Raw genomic sequence first — 19,614 nt, forward strand, 5'->3', positions numbered from 1 at the left:
AGCTTTTGCTATTTTTTAAGGATGATTTCTGTTCCTTCTTTCTCCCTTCTCTCCTAACTGTATATAAATGTACATCAGATTATTTGATGGTGTCCTGCGGATCTCTGAGGCTATGTTTATTTTTATCCATTCACTTTTCTTTCTTTTCCTCAGACTGGAAAATCTCAGTTAATATGTTTTTAAGTTCTTTGAATGTTTCCTCTGTCTGGTCAAATCTGTTGAGTCCTTCAAGTAAATTTTAAATTTTCATTTATATTTATTGTGCCTTTCAGTTCATACTTGCTTAAAGTAATTCTATCTCTTAATCTCTGTGTGGTAGTTCAAGTTTATGATCCCAGCACTTGAGAGGTGGGAGCAAGAGGATCAGAAGTTCAAGACCAGCCTCAGCTAAGTAGCAAGGTTGAAGTCAACCTTAGCTTCATGGAAGTCTGTCTCAAGACAAACATTCCAGCTTCCTCAAACATGGCTTCTATTGATTATTCCCCATGGGTACATGTTACATTTATTTAATTATCGTGTATGTATGTGTGTATGTGTGTGTGTGTGTGTGTGTGTGTGTGATTGTGTGCCCACACGCACACCACACAAATAGGTGCCACAGCACATGACTGAAGGTCAGAGGACAACCTGCGGGAGTCAGGTCTCTCCTCCCCACCACGTGGGTTCTGCTGATTGAACTCCAGGCATCAGGCTCAACTGCAAGACTTTTATGCACTGGACCATCTCACCGATCCTAGCTCATAATTTGTAACCAAAAGTTTGATTTCTTTTCTTTAGATGGCAGGCCTCATGAATGTTAGGTAAATATTCAACCATTGAGCTTCTTCCCCAGCCCTATAATTGGAAATCTTAAGTAACATGGCTCTTAGAAAGAAGGTCCTTGTCCACCCTCCCACCAGATTTTGTTGCTGATGCTGTTTGGGGTCATGGTTCGCTTAGTGACTCTTAGGAGCAATTGTATTAACATCTGTATTTTGGGGTTGCTTTGGTCTGGTTTGAGGAGTGTCCAGTTAGTGATTTAATGGCTAAAACCAATAACTATTTGTCAAAAGGTCCCATGCCTTCAGCAATCAGCAAGGTAGTTGAGAACTTGGCCTTAACCTTAACTTTAGCTTATTCAGAACCTCTAAGTCAGCCGGAGGAGAAAGTCTGAGGTCTTCTCACTTGTTCTTCAGCATATACACAATGCTATACGCACATAATTATCCAAGTTTCCAGAACATGTCAGAGCCTGCCAGACCTTATGGTGGCCCTAGTTCCCAGATTTTCATTTTTAGCTTTAAAACTGTCTAGAGCAAGTGTAAAACATCAAGATGCCAGAACTGGAGAGACGGCACAGGATTTAAGAGTGTGTACTGATTTTGCAGAGGTCTGAATTGTGTGCCCAGAAGGGCAGCTCACAAATGCCTGTAAGTCACAAATGCTCAGCAGGTCTGATGCTCTCCTCTTGCCTGCTTAGCAACACATGCACATGTATAAACTCAAATACATACGTGTAGCATGATTAATAAAAACCCAGAGAGAGAAATTGGGCTTCAACCTGAAGGTCAGAAAAGTGAAACAGCAGCCAGGTATTGACTCTTACCTCTACCTCAGTCTGAAATGGCGGTCCTGCTGAGGAATCTCAGAATGAGACTGTGACTGAGAACTGTCTCCTCCCATTTTATAGTCCTCTCTAGAGCTGGGATTAAAGACGTGCACCACTACCACCCTGTTTTTCTGGCAAACTAATGTGGCTACTGGGATTAAAGGTGTGTGCCACCACTGCTGACCAGTGGGACTGTTTTACTCTCCAATCTTCAGGCAAGCTTTATTTGTTAAAATATAAATAAAAATGATGTGGGATTCCCCTCTGTATGGTGTGAATACCATTGGTTAATAACAGACTGCTTTGAGCCTATAGCAGAACAGGGCAGAAAGGGCTAGGCAGGAAAACTAAAGTTTTCCTGGGAGAAAGAAGGAGGAGTTGGAGAGAAGCCATGGAGCCTCCACCAGAGACAGACATGCTGAAACTTTGCCAGTAAGGCACTGCCACGTGGTGATACACAGATTAATGGAGATGAGTTAAATTAATATGTAAGAGTTAGCCAGTAAGAAGCTAGAGCTAATGGACCAAGCAGTGATTTAAATAATACAGTTTCTGTGTGATTATTTCGGGAGTCTGGGCAGCCAGGAACGAACAAGTGGCCTCCTCCGTTATGAAAATATAATTTATTAAAGTACAAATGAAATATTTTTTTTAATCTGAAGATTTCTAAGAGGTATGATCTCTCTAGTGGCTCAGCTGCATTGTTTTTCTGATCTTCAGGTTGAACCCCAATAACTGTCTCTGAGTTTTTATTAGTCATGCTACACGTACACATAATTAAAATTAAAAATAAACTTTGGAAAAAGGTTATGATAGTAGTTTTTGGTTTTGGTTTTTGTTTGTTTCTTTGTTTTTGTTTTTTGAGACAGGGTTTCTCTGTATAGCCCCAGCTGTTCTGAAACTTGACTCTGTAGACCAGACTGGCCTTGAACTCAGAGATCCACCTGCCTCTGACTCCTGAGTGCTGGGATTAAAGGCATGCACCACCATCACCCAGCAATGATTTCTTGCCCATCCCACTTAAAAACCAACCTTACAGAGCAGTCAAGTCAGTGGAATTTCTGTGAAACCCGACCTATTAAGGATGTGCAAGGACTATGGCGGTTCTTCCCTGCTTCTTTCACCCCCGAGGCGAAGAGGACGTGTCCTTGGTCCTAGGAACAACCACTCCAGACAGTGTGGAAATTGAGGCCCTTGCTTTTCTAAACTCACTTCTGAATGATGCTTGCTGCCTGCTGCCCTGCTTGCTCCTGGAACAGATTGAAAGGCGAAGGCAGTGTGCCGTGGCAGATTCTAGCCTTTGGGGAAAACTATTTAAACCACATTTCAATATGTAGATAGAAGCCACAACAGCCGTTTCTTTGATTCATCTCTGCCTGAAAATTAACAGCCCAAATAACGAGAAATTGTAAGTCACAGTCAATAAGGAAGAAAATTATGGCCTCTGACGTCCGAACAATGGCAGACACAAGGATGGGGGTGCCCTCAACTCTATTGTTTAATGTTCAAAGCAGCATTTTATGTGGCTCCTCGCAGGTGATTGGATGGAGCCGAATATCTCCTTTCCAGGTGCTGCTGTCGGGAACTCATTGATGTGGACGGCGAAGGCAAGCTTTGTCCTTCTGGAGAAGCACACGGCTAGAGGAGTAGCTGCTAATGCTCTGGTGGGGAGTGGAAGGGTTGTGTGGTCTGAGTCAGTGGTGGGCACAACAGACAAGGTTCTCCCACCAAGCGAGGTGTTGGATCATGGCAGGTGCATCTGATCCTGAGTGAGGGGCTGTTTTATTATAAACCAGGGAGACCTGGAGAAAGAGAGCACAATCCATTCAGTGAGGCATTGCCGATGTCAACCTGACTGTTCTCAGCCTGGTTATTATGTTTTAAAATAGTACAGGACATTCCTGAGCTGATAGGTACTACTGTGTCTTGGCAATTGGTGCCCAAAAGAAGTAGCAGAATCTACAAGCTTTTCAGTCTCTCAGAAGAAGATGATATCTGTCCAGACATTCTTAGAAAGTCCTTAAACGAAAAAGGTAAGATGCCCAGGACCAAAGTCCCCAAGGTTAGATGTACTGTTACTCCCCTTGTCCTGCAACATTACTGCTGACATGTGGCTCTGAAGAAACAATCCCCTAAACAAAACAAGAAGGAGGCTGCAGACTGTGCTAAACTTTAGTGCAGGAGAATGAAGGAAGTCAAAGAAAAATTCCAGGAACACATCACCATGAGATATAGGCTGTCCTTGCTGAGAGCTTCTACTTCAAAGTCTAAATCCAGTGCGGCAGGGGGAGGGGGGCAGAGTCCTTAAGAGTAACAAATAAATGATCAGACCTTGGAAAAATACCACCTGAAGCAGTCAATGATGCTGTAGTAGTGAGGATCAAATTGAGTGCACATTAAACATGAAATATTAGAATGTATCAACAAACTTCTTTGTTTTTCTATTATTTAAAAATGTGTGTGTGCTTTGTAGTAAATGGAGCGGTGCCCGGCCACCCAGCTAGTTTACACCGAAATAATTACACAGAGATCTGTACTCATTTAAACACTGCCTGGCTCATTATATCTAGCCTCTTCTTGGCTAACTCTCACATCTTAATTAACCCATTTCTAATAATCTGTATATCACCACGTGACTGTGACTTACCGGGATGAGTCTAACCTATGTCTGTCTCAGAGAGGAGAGCCATGCGTCTGCCTGACTCTGCTTCTTTCTCCCAGCAGTCTGTTGAGTCTACTCCACCTATCTAAGCTGCTGTCCTATCAAAAGGCCAAGGTAGTTTCTTTATTTAACCAATGAAAGTAACACATAGACAGAAGCCCCTCCTATATCATGTGTGTTAAGAGAGTTAGAGAGAGAGAGAGACAGAGAGAGAGAATACATGTACATGCAGTTTTGAGCATGCCATGGTGCATTTGTGGAGGCAGGGTCTCTCTTATTTAGGTTTCTCTGCAACATACTTCAGGCTACTAAGCCCTCAGGCTTTGGATCATCCTCCTGCCTCCACCTCCCATCTCTGGTAAGATTCCAGGGGCCAAGTACAGCATACAGCTTTTTATGTGAGTTCTGGGATTAAACTTGGGTGGGCAGGCTTGGTCAACAAGTGCTTTTGCCCACTGAATCATCTTCCTGGTCCACATGCTTTATTTTTAAAACAATAAAATTGTGTGCTGTGGGTCATACCATCATCCTCACACACAGGAGACTGAGGCAGGAAAATTGCTTTGAGTTCAATGCTAGCCTGAACTACACAGTGGATTCATTATGAAAAATGAATCTGGTACCAACCAGGAAGCTTCATCCTGCTGCTTAGATGTTCCAGTACTGTAACAGGCTACATAGTCTCCTGGGGGAGAAAAGTCATTAACACTCTTACCCACCTGAGAGCCCTGAGAGCTACAACAACAACCAGCCTGGCAAGAGATACCCACAGGTGCAATAGTGGCACAGATGTCATGGTTTCTGATTGGATTTAAAGTCTACTGCACAGGGAGAAATGTATGATACTATGCACTGACCAAGAACTTGTAACTGGGGGCCTGTAGACCACAGAGGTGAACTTACTATTATTGTTTGAAAAGATCTATTTATTATGCATATGGTGTTCTGTCTGCATGTTTTGTCTACACACCAGAAGAGAGCATCAAATCTCATTATAGGTGGTTGTGAGTCACCACGTGGTTGCTGGGAACTGAACTCAGGACTTCTGGAAAAGCAATCAATGCTCTTCACCTCTGAGCCATCTTTCTAGCCCGTGAACTTACCATTATTGTTTTGTTGAATGGATATAACGTGAGACTGACTGCCTTAGAAATACTCTACCTGTAGTAGTCACTTGTCTATTGATGTGGTAAAGCACCATGGCCAAAAGCAACGTATGCAACAGTTTTCTTGGGCTTACAGTGTCAGAGGGAGAGTCCTTTACAGCAGGTGAGGCACGGCGGCAGGCAGCCAGAACAGGAAGTCAAGAGGTTGCATCTTCAAACATAAACGTAAAACAGAGAAAGTGAAGAGAAACCCTGTCTCGAAAAACCAAAACCAAGATAAAAACAGAGAAAGTGAAACGAAAGTGGAGCAAGGCCATAAACTCTCAGAGTCCACCCAGTGATGTATTTCTGTTGAAACTGCACCTCCTAAGCCTCTCCAAATAGCCTACCAACTAAGGACCAACTGTTCTAATACACGAGCCTGCTGGGGGACGTTCTCATCCCAACCACCATGATGCCCAGAGATCGCTGCTGCTCTTAGACCTCATCAGAGACATTTCTCTGTGCAGTGGACGGCAGTTCATACAGAAGACCACAACTGGCCATAGCACAGGGATTAAGTGTTTGTGGAATGGTGAGCCATAAACGGGCCAATCCTCTTCTCTCTAGTCCCTCCTCTCAAGATGCATCAGACATCATGGAAGGGGGCCAGAAACATTATTAAGACTGTGGGACTGTTCATCCAGTAACTGATGGAAACAGATGCAGAGACCCACGGCCAGACATTAGGCCAAGATGGAGGAATCCTGCTGAAGAGAGGAAGGAAGAACTGTATGAGCTGGTCGGAGGGCAGGGGGGCAGGCGGTCAAGGACATCACAAGAAAACCCACAGAATTAACTAACCTGAGCTCATAGGCACTCACAGAGACTGAACCAACAGCCAGAGAGCCTGCATGGGACCAACCTAGCCCTCTGCATAGGTGTAACAGTTGTGTAGTTTGGTGTACTTGCAGGACTCCTAACAGTGAGAGCAGGGACTGTCCCTAATGCTCTGGCTGGCTTTTGGGAACCCATTCTTCATACTGGGTTCCCTCTTCCAGCCTTAATACAAGGGGAGGGGTTTAGTCCTACCTCAACTTGATATGCCATTCTTTGTTGACACCATGGGAGGCCTGCCCCCTTCTGAACAGAAATGCAGGCAGAGTGGATGGATGGGGGTAGAGGGGAGGTGGTGGAAGGGAATAGGAGGAGAGGAGGGAGGGGAAACTGCAGTTGGGATGTAAAATAAATAATTTAATTTTAAAACTGTTTTTAAAAAATGAATCAGTGTCTTCTGGATGTAATAGGATGAACAGACTCATAACCACTGTAGTTGCTTGCACAAGACCAAGCCAGTCAACCTTCCAACCTAGAGTAGGAAGAGGACCATGAACCCCCACCTCTAGCCAAGGCGCTACTGACAACTGATGACTGCCAGGGGGTGAAGGGTCAGTTTTCTGTAGGCGTGCAGTCCCTGGTAGGCAGATCAATGGATGACCCAACACCCACGCATATGTGGACAGCACAAATTGAACTCGGTGGCTTATAATTTTTTTTTTCAAAGAGGATGTGAACTTGTGAGATGGTTGGGGTGATCTGGTAGAAGGTAGGGAGAGGAGTCGAGGTAAAAATAATCAAAATACATTGTATACGTGTTCAAACTTTTCTGAGAAGTCATAAACATGTTGTAATCTTTAAAAAGGACTTGCTTTGCAACATGGCAGGTGGAGGTGGGCGTGGGAGGCTGTTGGCAGGGACAACGTCCATCTAAGGCTTCCTGGCTTGGCCCCTTTGCTTAGTAGTTGTGTAGCTCTTGGCGAGTTTCCTAAGATTTCTAATCATTGGTTGCCTCATGGGGACAGTAAGCATAATTAATAGTAGCGCCACATTCACAGGGCTGTTAACCATCAAGGCAGCAATCGAATCCAGCCACAGCACATCGTATGACGTGATGTGAACATAAACCACCCAATGCAGGCTGACGGTCACAGCCGTGGGAGGGTACAGTGGTAGACTAGTGACTGCCTTCGGACAGGACCAGCCTCTGGGCTAAACAACCCCGAGCTTCCGGAGTTCAGCTGTGCTTGCTGCTGGTTTGCCATCTCGTCAAAGAAAGAAAGGGTCCCAGTACCCTCACCTGGGCATCCAATCCCCCCATGCCACCTGTTGTATACAGTTCTGCCTTAATTGCATGTGGACTCAGGGAGGGGCTAGAACATATAATAGAGTGGGGGGGAAGACTAGCCTGTAGGCTTCCAACTGTGAGTCTGGGGGAAAGTCACCTCTGTTAAGTAAAGATTCTCTAGAAAGAGCACCCACAGTTCTGTATGTAACCCCTCACCTCTGCTCTGTTAGCCCGATAAACTCATTGGGGTCCCAGGGTGAACTTTGGTGGCATTGTGCCTTGTTTTGCTGTTGGAACCTTGGAGGTGGGGTGATGTTGTTTACACGATAATGTTGTTTACATCATGTAAACAACATCTGCCCCCGGGGAAAGGAATTTTAGTAACACTTGACATACTGGAAGAAGTCAACCAGAGCGCTGATGAGTCTGGGAAAAGCAATGTTGTCTTTGTTGTGGGGAATGAGGCAAACAAGTGGCTCCAAGGTGTGTGGGGTTGCAGGGGAAATTTTGACATGGTGGTTTGTCCCCATAGAGCTTATGGGGACAATGGAAAGGACCTGTGTAGAGTGAGTGGTGAGATGGGTGACTAAGCTGTGGTCACTGGGGTGGGAAATGCCCGTGGGGTGAATTCCAGGATAGCCAGTCTTTGAGGTGATGTGGAATGGCACACCTGTGTGATGGGTGGGGTCCACCCTGGAAGTGTGGAGATGCTTTGAGAACAGCTAAAGGTGTAAAGCAGACGTCACCAACCCTGAGAATATAAAGTCAGGGACAGATTAAGATCTTAAATTAAGATGTAAGAGTTAGCCAATAAGAAGCTAGAGCTAATGGGCCAAGCAGTGATTTAAATAATGTAGCTTCTGTGTGATTATTTCAGGACTGAGCTGCCAGGTGACCAGGAAACTAACGGCCTCCTCCAATCGGGAAGGACCTTGTATAAAACAGGTAAGACTTTGGTAACCTAAATTATTTGGATCCTAAATCTCAAAGGGACTAAAACAAGTAGGAACACGTGGGAGGAAGTAGCCAGGCAAGAGGGCCTCTTCGTGTTTCCCAAACACAGATGTGGTTGGACTTGCACCGACAAAATGGATGGGCAACCAAACACTGATTTGTTGAGCTGTGAAGGCTCTTAAGGCCGGACCAGCAATTCACCGCTGGAGTAAGGGCAGGCGGGAGTCCATAAAGTTACCCACAATCTGACCTGAGAAGCAGGCGGAGGATCCAGGTGGAGCTTAACAGTCTAAGGTTTGAAAAAGACTAGAGAGATGCAGTAAAAGAAGTCCAGACAGAAAGACCCTCTAAACAGGTTCCAGTGTGCTTTACAAAGTGTGTAGTCTTAAAGAAAGATATTTATAAAAATGTATATAGTCAGTTATAGAAAGAAAGAAATGGTTTAAGAAAATAAAGTCTTTAAAGAGACAATAAAAGTAATATAAAAGGAAAAAGGCATGTACGGCTGGGAAATACACAGGGAGTCTGGATTCTGTAAGCTATTGTGTTGATTTTGAATTTTTTGATTGCTGAAAACCAAAGAACAGCTGCTAAGAGATCTGGAATTGAAAGCAGTCTATTGAAATAAACCAGCCTATATACTTTAGGAATGCCTTAACTTTAAAAAAGTAATATTTATCAAACGGAAATATAAAAGATGCTTTGGAAAAGGGATTTTGCTTTTGTTGCCACAGAAGATAAGAGGCTGTGGATTCCTTCAGGAATAATACGGATCATGTTTGATCAGGGGAGACTTCCTGAAATTTGACAGGTGATATCTATCAACAAGGTGACCACTGGTCCTCTTGACCATTATCTCAAATTTTATCAGGGACCTTAAAGATTCTTCGCCCACAGACAGCAGGAAGCAGTTTGAAGAAAAAATGTCCACATTCTCAAGAGTTGGGGTGTGTGGATGGTCTTTGGTTATTCGGTGGGTCATGGATGCTTGTTATATTTAGAGGACATAGAAAAACAGGATAAAAAGACAACTACTAATCTCAAATATTTTGCACTGGCATGGATTTTGGTATATTGATACATATTTAATCTGGTTACACGGTATATATGTATCTACTCTTGTTTAAAGGATTTTGTATATTGATACAAAAAAGGTAACTTTTGTTACAACACACTGTATATATGTTCCTACTCTTGTTTAAAGGATTTCTGTATATTGATAACAATTTAAGGTTATTTTTGTTACAGCATATTGTATATATGTTTCTATTTTTGCTTGAGGTATTGTGCCTATACAGTTCATTTGGAAACATAAGGTGAAGTTCTAGTTTTTTTTTAAAGCTATTATTATGAACTATATAGGATAATCAGAAAGCATAGGTTAGTGGTTAGTCACTTATAACAATCAAAATTGTAGATGTTACGTCTGCTTTCCAGATAATAAAGAGATTTAGTTTAGATGGATAATGGTCTTCAAACCTTTCAAAGACCTATAGAGTATGACATTTAAAATGTTTTTGATAATTTAGGGCTTTCCATGATGATGAGACTCATCTGCTCTTGTCAGCACCAATTTTCTTCAGAGATGATGGACATTGAAGAAACTCCTTAAGGAGTTTGATTTTGATGTGACAAGGCTAGTCATTTGGGCAAGAAGCTGCTCTTGCCTGAACTGCTTGACAGTGTGTTGTATAAACTGGACATGCAGGACCCACAAGAAAGTGACCACTGAGCTTTGCCAACATGGTCATGAGCAAGGCAACATGGTCCTTCAGTGTTCCTGCTTCACAGAAGAAACTGCCAGACATTCTTTAGGACACAGAAGAAAAGGACTGATGAACTTTTTCAAAACAATGAAGAATAGTCCATCTACTTTCCTGCTTCACCAAAAAGTTTGCCAAATACTATAGCCTCTTAGGCTAAAGATGGATGCCTCAATATTGCCAAGGAACTTTGAGTGACTGTCCAGGTAGTTAGATTTCTCTGTCATTTCTAGAGTTTTAGAAGTTGTTTACAATTACTTACTATTTATTCTGATAATATTCTTCTGGGGTCTTTGGAGTTAAAGACGACATAGTTATAGTTTCAGTTTTCCTCAGTTATAAAAGAAAGTAAATTAGGTGTAAAACTTTAGATTCACTAAGATAGGAAAGATAATGCATTGTTTTCTCTGAATAGGCTAACTACAAATGCACAGTATATTGTAACTGTAATTCTTACTTGATAACTATTTTTATTGAGTATAGTTTTACGATGTTAAAGTTAAAACTTTTTCTGTGGGATAATGTTCGTGTACACTGTGAAGATTTATCACTAGTGTTGGTTTAATAAAACACTGATTGGCCAGTAGTCAGGCAAAAGTGTAGGTGGAGCAACTAGACCAGGAGAATTCTGGGAAGAGGAAAGACAGATACATAGTTGTCATCCAGAAGCAGAGGAAGCAAGGTAGGAATGCCTAACTGAGGAAAGGTACCAAGCCACATGACTAAACATAGATATAAATTATGGGTTAATTTAAGTTGTAAGAGGTAGTTAATAATAAGCCTGAGCAATAGGCCAAACAGTTTATAATTGATATAAGCTTCTGCGTGTATTTTGGGGACTGAATGTCTGTGGGACCAGGTGGAACAAAAATTTCTGTCTACAAACCTTTCTTTTTATTTAGGCAAAAGGGGGGAAATGTTGTAGAATATTGTTTTAAAGTGTGTTGCTTTTGTTTATGCTGCATTTGTTTAACTCTGTGAAGCTGTGAGTCTTTGCCTGTCTAAAACACTTGATGGTCTAGTAAAGAAATGAATGGCCAATAGTGAGGCAGGAAGAAAGAAAAGGTGGGATTGACAGGCAGAGAGAATAAATAGGAGGAGAAATCTGAGAGGAAGAAGGAGCAAGAGAACACTAGAAAGGAAAAGGAAAGGAGGACACTAGAAAAGAAAAGGAAAGGAGGACACTAGAAACCAGCCATCCAGCCACCCAGCCACCCAGCCAACCACAGAGTAAGAGTTGAAAGTAAGATTACGGAAGTAAGAAAATGAAAAAGTCTAGAGGGAAAAGGTCGACAGAATAATTAAAGAAAAGCTAGCCAGAAGCAAGCCAAGCAAATGCCAGGCATTTATAAGAAATAATAAGTCTTCATGTGTGATTGATTTGGGAGCTGGGTGGGGTCCACCCAAAAAGCCAAAAGAGAAAAGAGGAAAAGAATACCCACGTGTTTTCATTTTCTGTGTGTGTATAATAGTCGAATGGGTATGTGCTTCTCTGTGGTGATATTTTGTTTATGATCTAACAAATAAAGCTTGCCTGAAGATCAGAGTGCAGAGCTAGTCACACTAGTTAGCTTTAGAGGCAGTGGTGGTGCACACCTTTAATCTCAGCACTCGGGAGACAGAGACAGATGGATTTTTGTGAATTCGAAGCCAGCCCACTCTATAGAGTGAGTTCCAGGACAGCCAGGGCTATATAGTGAGACTCTGTCTCAAAAAGAATAATCTTTTGTTGTTGTTGGGTTTTTTGTTTGGTATCATGATTAAAAAACATGATCTGGGATCTTCACACACTTCCTGATGGGAAGTTACTGTCTCTTTGCCATCGAGTTTGACCTTTGTTGTGGGATCTGTAAATTATCTTTATCAGGTTGAAGATGTGCTTTTTGTTCCCCTGGCATGAGAGAAGATGAATGATGTCAGAATGTTTGACTAGATTGTGTCAAATGCCTTTTCTGCATTCATTCGGTGACCACATGGCGTTTAGTCTGTTTATGTGGTGAACGTTATTGAGCTACCAGTGTTAAACTAAATGTCACTACCTGAAATAGACCCTATTTATTCATGACATATTATTATATTGTTGTATTGTATTGTTGTATTATGAAAGTTTTGTTAAGAATTTGTGTTGGGAGAATGACCAGTGTAGAAAGTGCTACCTGAGTTCATATCTCCAGGACCCATGTAAAGCCAGATGTAGTAGCATTCATCTGTAATCCCAGCATGCATCTGTAATCACAGCATGCCTTTTGTAATCGCAGAATACCCATAGCATAGGGTAAAGATAGAAGCTTTTCTATCTGGAAGCTTGTGAGACAACTACCCACAAAGAGACTTGCCTCAAACCAAGTAGAGAGCAAGGATACCTGAGGCTGCCCTCTGACCTCAACATGTGTGCAACGGCGCCTGTGTACCCAATCCTCATTCATTTGTACACAAATACACAAACGTATTGGAAATTCTCCAGTGATGTTGGTAAGTGGTACTGTCAGTAGCTTTGTTTCTTTGTTTGTTTGTTTGTTTCTGCCACGTTTTAAACCGATTTGGGTTAGAAATGTGCCGACCTCTATGTTAGCACTGTCTGTTGCTGTGATAGAATGCCGTGACCAAAACCAACTTAAGGACCGGGCGGTGGCGGCGTAACACCTTTCGGGAGGCAGAGGCAGCGGAGCTCCGTGAGTTCGAGGCCAGCCTGGTCTACAGAGTGAGTTCCAGGGCAGCCAGAGCTGTTCAACAGAGAAACTTTGTTTTGAAAAACCAAATATACATAAGAAGAAAAAGTTGTATTTTGTCCTACAATTCCAGTGGGAGAAAAGTTCACCACAGTAGGGAGGCACGGCAGCAAGCAGCTGACATGGCTGCAGGAGCAGGGAGCCGAGAGATCACATTTCCAGACACAAACATGACACCCCCCCCCCCCCCCCCCGTGACGTACTTTCTCCAGTAAACCCATGCCTCCTAAACCTCCCCAAACAGTGCTGCCCACTAAACATGATGTATTCAGATACACAAAACCAACTGAACTTAAGCAATATATTCTGTAGGCACACATAGATTGTTAAAATAAAAGATAAAGAGGCTGGCGAGATGGTGCAGAAGGTAGGATGCTTGTCAGGCAAGTTTGGATTTCTAGGATGTGTGCAAAACTAGGCAAGGTAACACAGTCTTATTCGATAATCGCAGTATTTCTACAATAAGATGAGAGACAAAGATTATTTTAATTAAAAATAAACTATAGCGGCCTGGAGAGAAGGCTGAGCAATCAAGAGTGTTTGCTGTTCTTCCAGAGAATCTGAATTTGATTCCCAGCACCCCACTAGGTGACTCACAACCACCTGTAACTCATTCCCAGGGATACAATGTCCTTTTCTGGCCTTTGTGGGCACCCTCATGCCTATGCATAGACTCACATGAATGCCTGCACATGTGCACGCACGCACACACACACACACACACACACACACACACACACACACGTAAAATAAATCTAAGATAGCTGGGAGTGTAGCTTATTGGTAGAATGTTTACTCAGCATGTACTTGAGTTCAACCCCCATGGCAGGAAGAAAACAGAAACAAAATAGAACTCAAGATCAGGGACTGCCGATTGCTAACCACCCATTGCTAACCACTCATTGCTAATCACCCATTGAAAACCAGGAGGCAGAATATAGATGGTTTGGAGTATAAAAGTGGATTCAAATTTCTGTCTTAGTTAATACACCGTTTGTTTTAAATTTTACATATATTCTTTTGTTTGCATACAAACAAAAGATACTACATAATTAAAAATAACAAGGCCAGGTGTGGTGGCACACACCTTTGATCCCAGCACTTGGGAGGCAGAGGCTGGTTGATCTCTGTGAGTTTGAGGCCAGCCTGGTAAACATAATGAGTTCCCTGCCAGCCAGAATTACATGATGAGACCCTGTCTCAAAATAAACAAACACAATAAACTAGCTGTTAGCATGCCACACACATTGTTCTTCGTTCCCACTACAATGTCCTGGAGATTATTTCACCCATTAGACACGAGTCTGCCCAATTCTTTCTATATGGTATTTTGCTATAATTTCTCCCTCATGATGTATATTTGGACTGTCTCTACTCTATAAATACGTTGTAGTTACTGCTATTATTTAGGCATCTTGATACAGTATATCTGCAAGGTCAGATTTCTAGACATGGAATTACCAGGGCAAAAATGTGGCTGTTACAATTCTGAACTGTAACTTGTTTGTTCGGCTTCGGGCAACTAGCATTGAAGGCAGCAGTGAGAAACGGTAACATAATGGGCTTTCCCTCTGATGTGCTCAGCAGACACACCTGAGGAACCTGGGCTTGGTTGCTTCTGCCATGCCAAGGGTTTGAAACATAGTAGGTGTGAGAATGGGGTGAGGGTGACCATTTAGGTCTGATTGCCCAGGTCTGCAGCAGACCTATGGGCACAGTAGAACTTTTACCTACCGCTGGGAAGGGGGGGGGGGCAGTGAGACCAGTTAGCCTGACCTTAAATGCGTCTATTGTGGTGGTGGCCCTGAGGTTTCTGAGACAGGCTTACCACACAGTGCTAGTACTAGCCCTGTCTGGGCAACGAGCAGAGGCAACCTGGAGAAACTTTTTCTGGAAGGGAGTCAAAAGCCAACCGGAATGGAGTAACCTCAGAAACGGGAGTCTGGTTCCAAATCACGGCTCGTAGCTGAGAAGGTAAAGCTGTATGTGGCTCTCCTTGTTATTAACAAGACTCTGATGACACAGACTTTGCCTCCAAGGCCCCTATTTTTCCTCATGTAAAGGAGGCACGATTCCCTGTTCTCCGTCCAGGATTCTCCCGGGAGTTATAATGTAGGACAGCGTGAGGCATCAACATTTAAGAGCCAAAAATCAGGAGACTTTCAAATCTCAAGATAAATGTTTTAAAGATTTTTTTATTTTTTTTAATATTTATTTTATTTATTATGTATACAATATTCTGTCTGTGTGTATGCTTGCAGGCCAGAAGAGGGCACCAGACCCCATTACAGATGGTTGTGAGCCACCATGTGGTTGCTGGGAATTGAACTCAGGACCTTTGGAAGAGCAGGCAATGCTCTTAACCTCTGAGCCATCTCTCCAGCCCTTAAAGATTTTTTTAAAAATAACCTGTTGCTGGGTGTGGTGGTACACATTTGTCATCTTATTATACAGGAGGCAGAAGCAGGTAAATCTGTATGAATTTAAGGACAGCCTGGTTTACAAAGCAAGCTCTATACCAGCTGAAGCTATAGAGTGAGACCCTGTCTGAAAATCAAGACAAATGACAACCAAAATGTGTGTTCCCATGGAGGCCATAGAGGGCATTGGATCCCTTGGAGATGGAGTTGATTATAGGTGGTTGTGAGCTATCTGACATTGGTGCTAGGAACTGAACTATGGTCCTTCAGAAAGGCAGTGAAGGGTCTTAGTTACTATCGTCTAGCCCCAGGATAAATTTTTTTTCCTTCTTAAAAATATTACAGCTTTATTTTCCATTCACCAGATGGTATCTTATCCAGAAATCAAGAATAAAATTATCACTCAGAATAAACTCACAAAAGAGATGAAGTAGGTACAAACCCATCAATTACTGGCAAGTCAGCGATCCACCTCTACCTCAGGATGTCTTCAAAACCCCTGCCCTTTCCAAACAAGAGGAAAATAAGGAGGCTGGGGAGGGCATTGAATCAGCTATGTCTTTATTACAAGATTGAGAGGTGACAGATGCTGATAGATAGATAGATAGATAGATAATAAATTTATAAGTTAATAAAGTAAAGAGTAATTCCTCAGATAAATACATTAATAGTCTTTGACAACTCAGAACTAAAGCAAAATGTCCATAATGAACAAAATAGAAACATTTAAATAAAAACACAGTCTAGCTGTGTACCTTCCCAGTCCTGTTCTACTAATTGTGACTGTTAGTCCAATAAAATATGATTTACAAAAAACAACGGGAGAGCTGCCTCAATGGTTAAGAGCAATGGCTGCTCTTGCAGAAGACCAGGGTTCCGGGTTGCCAGCACAGACATGGCTGCTCACAGCACCCTGTAAAGAGGATCAACACCCTTTTCTGGCCTCCACAGGCATTCTATGCACATGGTGTCTGTAAGTGAGCACACTCACACATAAATCCTCTTAAAAGCCATCTGTTTACTCACCCAGACCACCCAGTAAAGTGTGTTAATTTTTATTTTAAATTGTAGTTAAAATGTGTATAATATAAACTTATAACACTTTAACAACAAATATTCAGGGCCAGGCGGTGGTCGTGGTGGCGCACGCCTTTAATCCCAGCACTCGGAGGTGGAGGTAGAGGCAGGCGTATCTCTGTGAGTTCGAGGCCAGCCTGGTCTACAAGAACTAGTTCTAGGACAGTCTCCAAAAACTACAGAGAAATCCTGTCTCGAAAATCAAAAAAAAAAAAACCCAAAAACAAACCAATAAATATTCATCATTTGATGTGCATTCACATGGTACAACGATATAATTCTTCAAAATATTACATTATTATATACTGTGCCTGAATTTGAGATGACTTTAAATTTTTCGCCCCAGGCACTAGACTAGACTTCTGTCCCGTTGTTTTTTGTCTGTCGCCTCTGGAAACTGCAGAATTCAGTACAGTTAGTTTCTCCCGTGAAGCTGAAGTGAGAAGTTATGAGGTCACGGAGGACGTCGTTAGGATTGTCCACTTCGATCCGCTGCCATCCACCCGCAGCCGGACACACCTGCCGGGCACGCCCTCTACCTGCCCAGAGCCACCTGGAGCCGGCGCTTAGCGCCCAGCGCTCGGGGCTCGGGTCCGTGCGGGCCAATGGGGAGGCGGCTCCGAGCACCAGCCGCGTCCCACCGAGTGGCCAATGAGAGCCCGGCATGCAAATGAGCAGGTGCGGTGGCGGCCGGCCCGTTGCGGCGGCCCCGGCTCCCGAGATGTTAGAGGCGCGCTGGGCGGCCGCGGAGCAGACGGCCGGGCTCCGAGATCCGAGCTCCGCTCTCCTGCCATGGCCCCCGCTCCGCCCCCCGCCGCCTCCTTCTCGCCCGCCGAGGTCCAGCGGCGCCTGGCGGCCGGTGCCTGCTGGGTCCGCCGCGGGGCCAGCCTCTACGACCTCACCGGCTTCGTGCGGCACCATCCAGGGGGCGAGCAGCTGCTGCGGGCGCGGGCTGGCCAGGACATCACTGCCGACCTGGACGGGCCACCTCACAGACACTCCGACAACGCCCGCCGCTGGCTGGAGCAGTACTACGTGGGTGAACTGCGAGTGGACCCTCAGGTACCAGCCGATCCGGAGCACACCCCACTCCCTGCTTCCCACCCCTCCCCCAGCCCGCCACTCCAGAGAGCCCAGATCACCTGCCTGCCCTCTTGGAGAACGCAAGGTGACAGCGGCCGCCCTTCCCTCCCTCCGCTTCCCCAATTTCTTTCCAGGTTGTTAACAGGTCACTACCCCCCTTTCCTGCCGCCAGGAGCCTGCCCTTCCTTCCTCTTACCAGCGCTAGTCCCTGACCTGGCTGAACCCTTCTTTCAACATGTCCCTTCTGCAGCCTCTGTCCCTTGACAACTTGGATTCCTGATTCTGGCCCCAGCCACTGCCACCCCTTTCCTCTCTTCTCTTCCTTCTTCTTTATCGGCCTTTCTGGTCTTCTTTCTAGTTTCAGTAATAGGTTCCTTGTCTCACCTGACCTCCCGAGCACACGGCTCTCTTGATTCGAGGAGACACAGCAAAATAAAGTTCTGCTCAGCTAGCTCCCAGGGCTCCGGTGGGTGGAGGAACTGGACAGAGTTCTATAGACGATATCCTCCAGTCCCTGGTTTTATTTCTATCCTAAGCAGCGTTGTGGGTGTGAAAGACTGAATGTGCCTAAGCCAGCTTGCTAAGGAAAAGAGCTGCCTACTTCCAGCCCAATGCTAAGTTGTGTCCTGTTGTAAGCTTCCGCACTTTTCTGTGGATACCCGAACCTCGAAACAGGCGCGCGCATTCCTGACTCGAGCCCACGAGAACGAACAATTGTCCTAGGGGTTTGAACAGAGACGACACATACACAAAGAGACCTGGCTCATCTGCCAAGGAGCAGTGGCAAATGGCAGCTTTATTAAGCACAAGTCGGATATATATACTGTGGGGCAAAAGGACACCAGCCCCCCATCAGGATCAAGGAAAGAGAAAAGTCAGGGGGTCGCACCCAAGGTCGGACAGCAGCTGAACAGAGAAAAGAGGAAGCTTTCCTTCTCTGACCAGGGAACCTTGCCTGCGGCGAGAACCTTGCTTGCAGGTGGAATTACCATGATAGAAGAGTTCTCTCTGAGCTACACCCTTGGGCCGTAGGTGAAATTAACATAACAGGAGAGGGCAGTTCTATGCCACACCCTTAAGCTGATGCAGTGGAACCAGGAAGCAGAACAGCCCTGCATAGCACCTCGGGAAAAATGGGGACCTGTGTACCTACATCCTGTTGCGTGGTCCAGGCTGCTTGGGTTTTTACCTTCAACACAACTCATTTTAGGATGTGAACACAGAGGTTCCACGAGGTTCTATAAAATGTGTGAGATCAAACAACTAGGTGGTACAAAAATCAAATCCAGAATCAAAGCCGTCTCCATCCCGAGGATCCAAGGGCTGGGAACACAGTCCCTATCTACAGAAAGAAGTCTTGGTAGACTCAAGTTGGAGCCAAGCTGATGCCTTGTTCCCAAGCCTGGCCCAGGGCTCGTGACAAGTGAGGCCATCATGATTAGGTGGGAAGCAGCGCTTGTTCCTTGTTGCTTACTTTTGCTTCCAAGTGCGGTTAGCTCTTTGGATGAAAGGGCAGGTCGTGCACTGTTCTGGGAGACCTCTCACTATCTTATCTAAGCCTTATCTTATTCAGTCACTTGGTTCTTAAGTGGGTTGACAACACTGGCTAGGCACCAACAGACATTAAAGAAAACATAGTTCCCATTCATAGAATGAGCATGCCGATGGTGAAAGGAGGGACCCTATTACCCACATGGTAATTATTTAAATGCATCTCATTGATATGTATAATATTTACATGTTGAGTCTGGCTGAAGATTTCAGAGAACAGGTTCAATAAGAGCTACCTTGAGAAAGTGACATTTTTACCAAGAGCTAATTGAAAGATGGAGCTTGGCTAGACAAAGTGGTGGGAAGAACATTACAGATGGGGGGCAGCATATATGAGAAAAAAAAGAGTATGATACAGCCAAGAGACAGCAATAGGACCAAGGTGACTAAGGTTATCAGGCAAAGGGAAGAGGTGGAAGCCAAAAGTCACTGGGGCTCGATCACATGAACCTCAAAGGTTGTGGTCTGGGGCTTGACTTGTGGTGCCATGAAAAGCCAGGGTTTAAGCAGGGGAGTGGCATGGAAAGATTTGCATCTTTGGAAGAGTATCCTGGCTCAAGTGACAAGAAGGAATGGA

General features: G+C 44.2%; 1 protein-coding gene and 1 long non-coding RNA gene across 2 annotated transcripts in view; both read left to right on the top strand.

The window, feature by feature from the left end:
- The first annotated feature begins 7,502 nt into the window (after positions 1-7,502).
- LOC146890152 (uncharacterized) lies at positions 7,503-12,636 on the top strand. The gene is made up of 2 exons (XR_014999029.2): positions 7,503-8,405; positions 9,944-12,636. It is a non-coding gene; the product is annotated as an uncharacterized LOC146890152 (long non-coding RNA).
- A 4,403-nt stretch (positions 12,637-17,039) lies between these two features.
- Fa2h (fatty acid 2-hydroxylase) overlaps positions 17,040-19,614 on the top strand; it is a 57,333-nt gene continuing 54,758 nt past the window's right edge. Inside the window, exon 1 of the mRNA XM_085681716.2 lies at positions 17,040-17,465. Within this exon, the coding sequence (XP_085537842.1) occupies positions 17,055-17,465 (411 nt within the window). The 5' untranslated portion in view covers positions 17,040-17,054. The remainder of the gene's footprint in view (positions 17,466-19,614) is intronic.

Source organism: Myodes glareolus, chromosome 22 (assembly GCF_982192425.1).
Source record: "Myodes glareolus chromosome 22, mMyoGla1.1, whole genome shotgun sequence".
NCBI classification, from domain to species: domain Eukaryota; kingdom Metazoa; phylum Chordata; class Mammalia; order Rodentia; family Cricetidae; genus Myodes; species Myodes glareolus.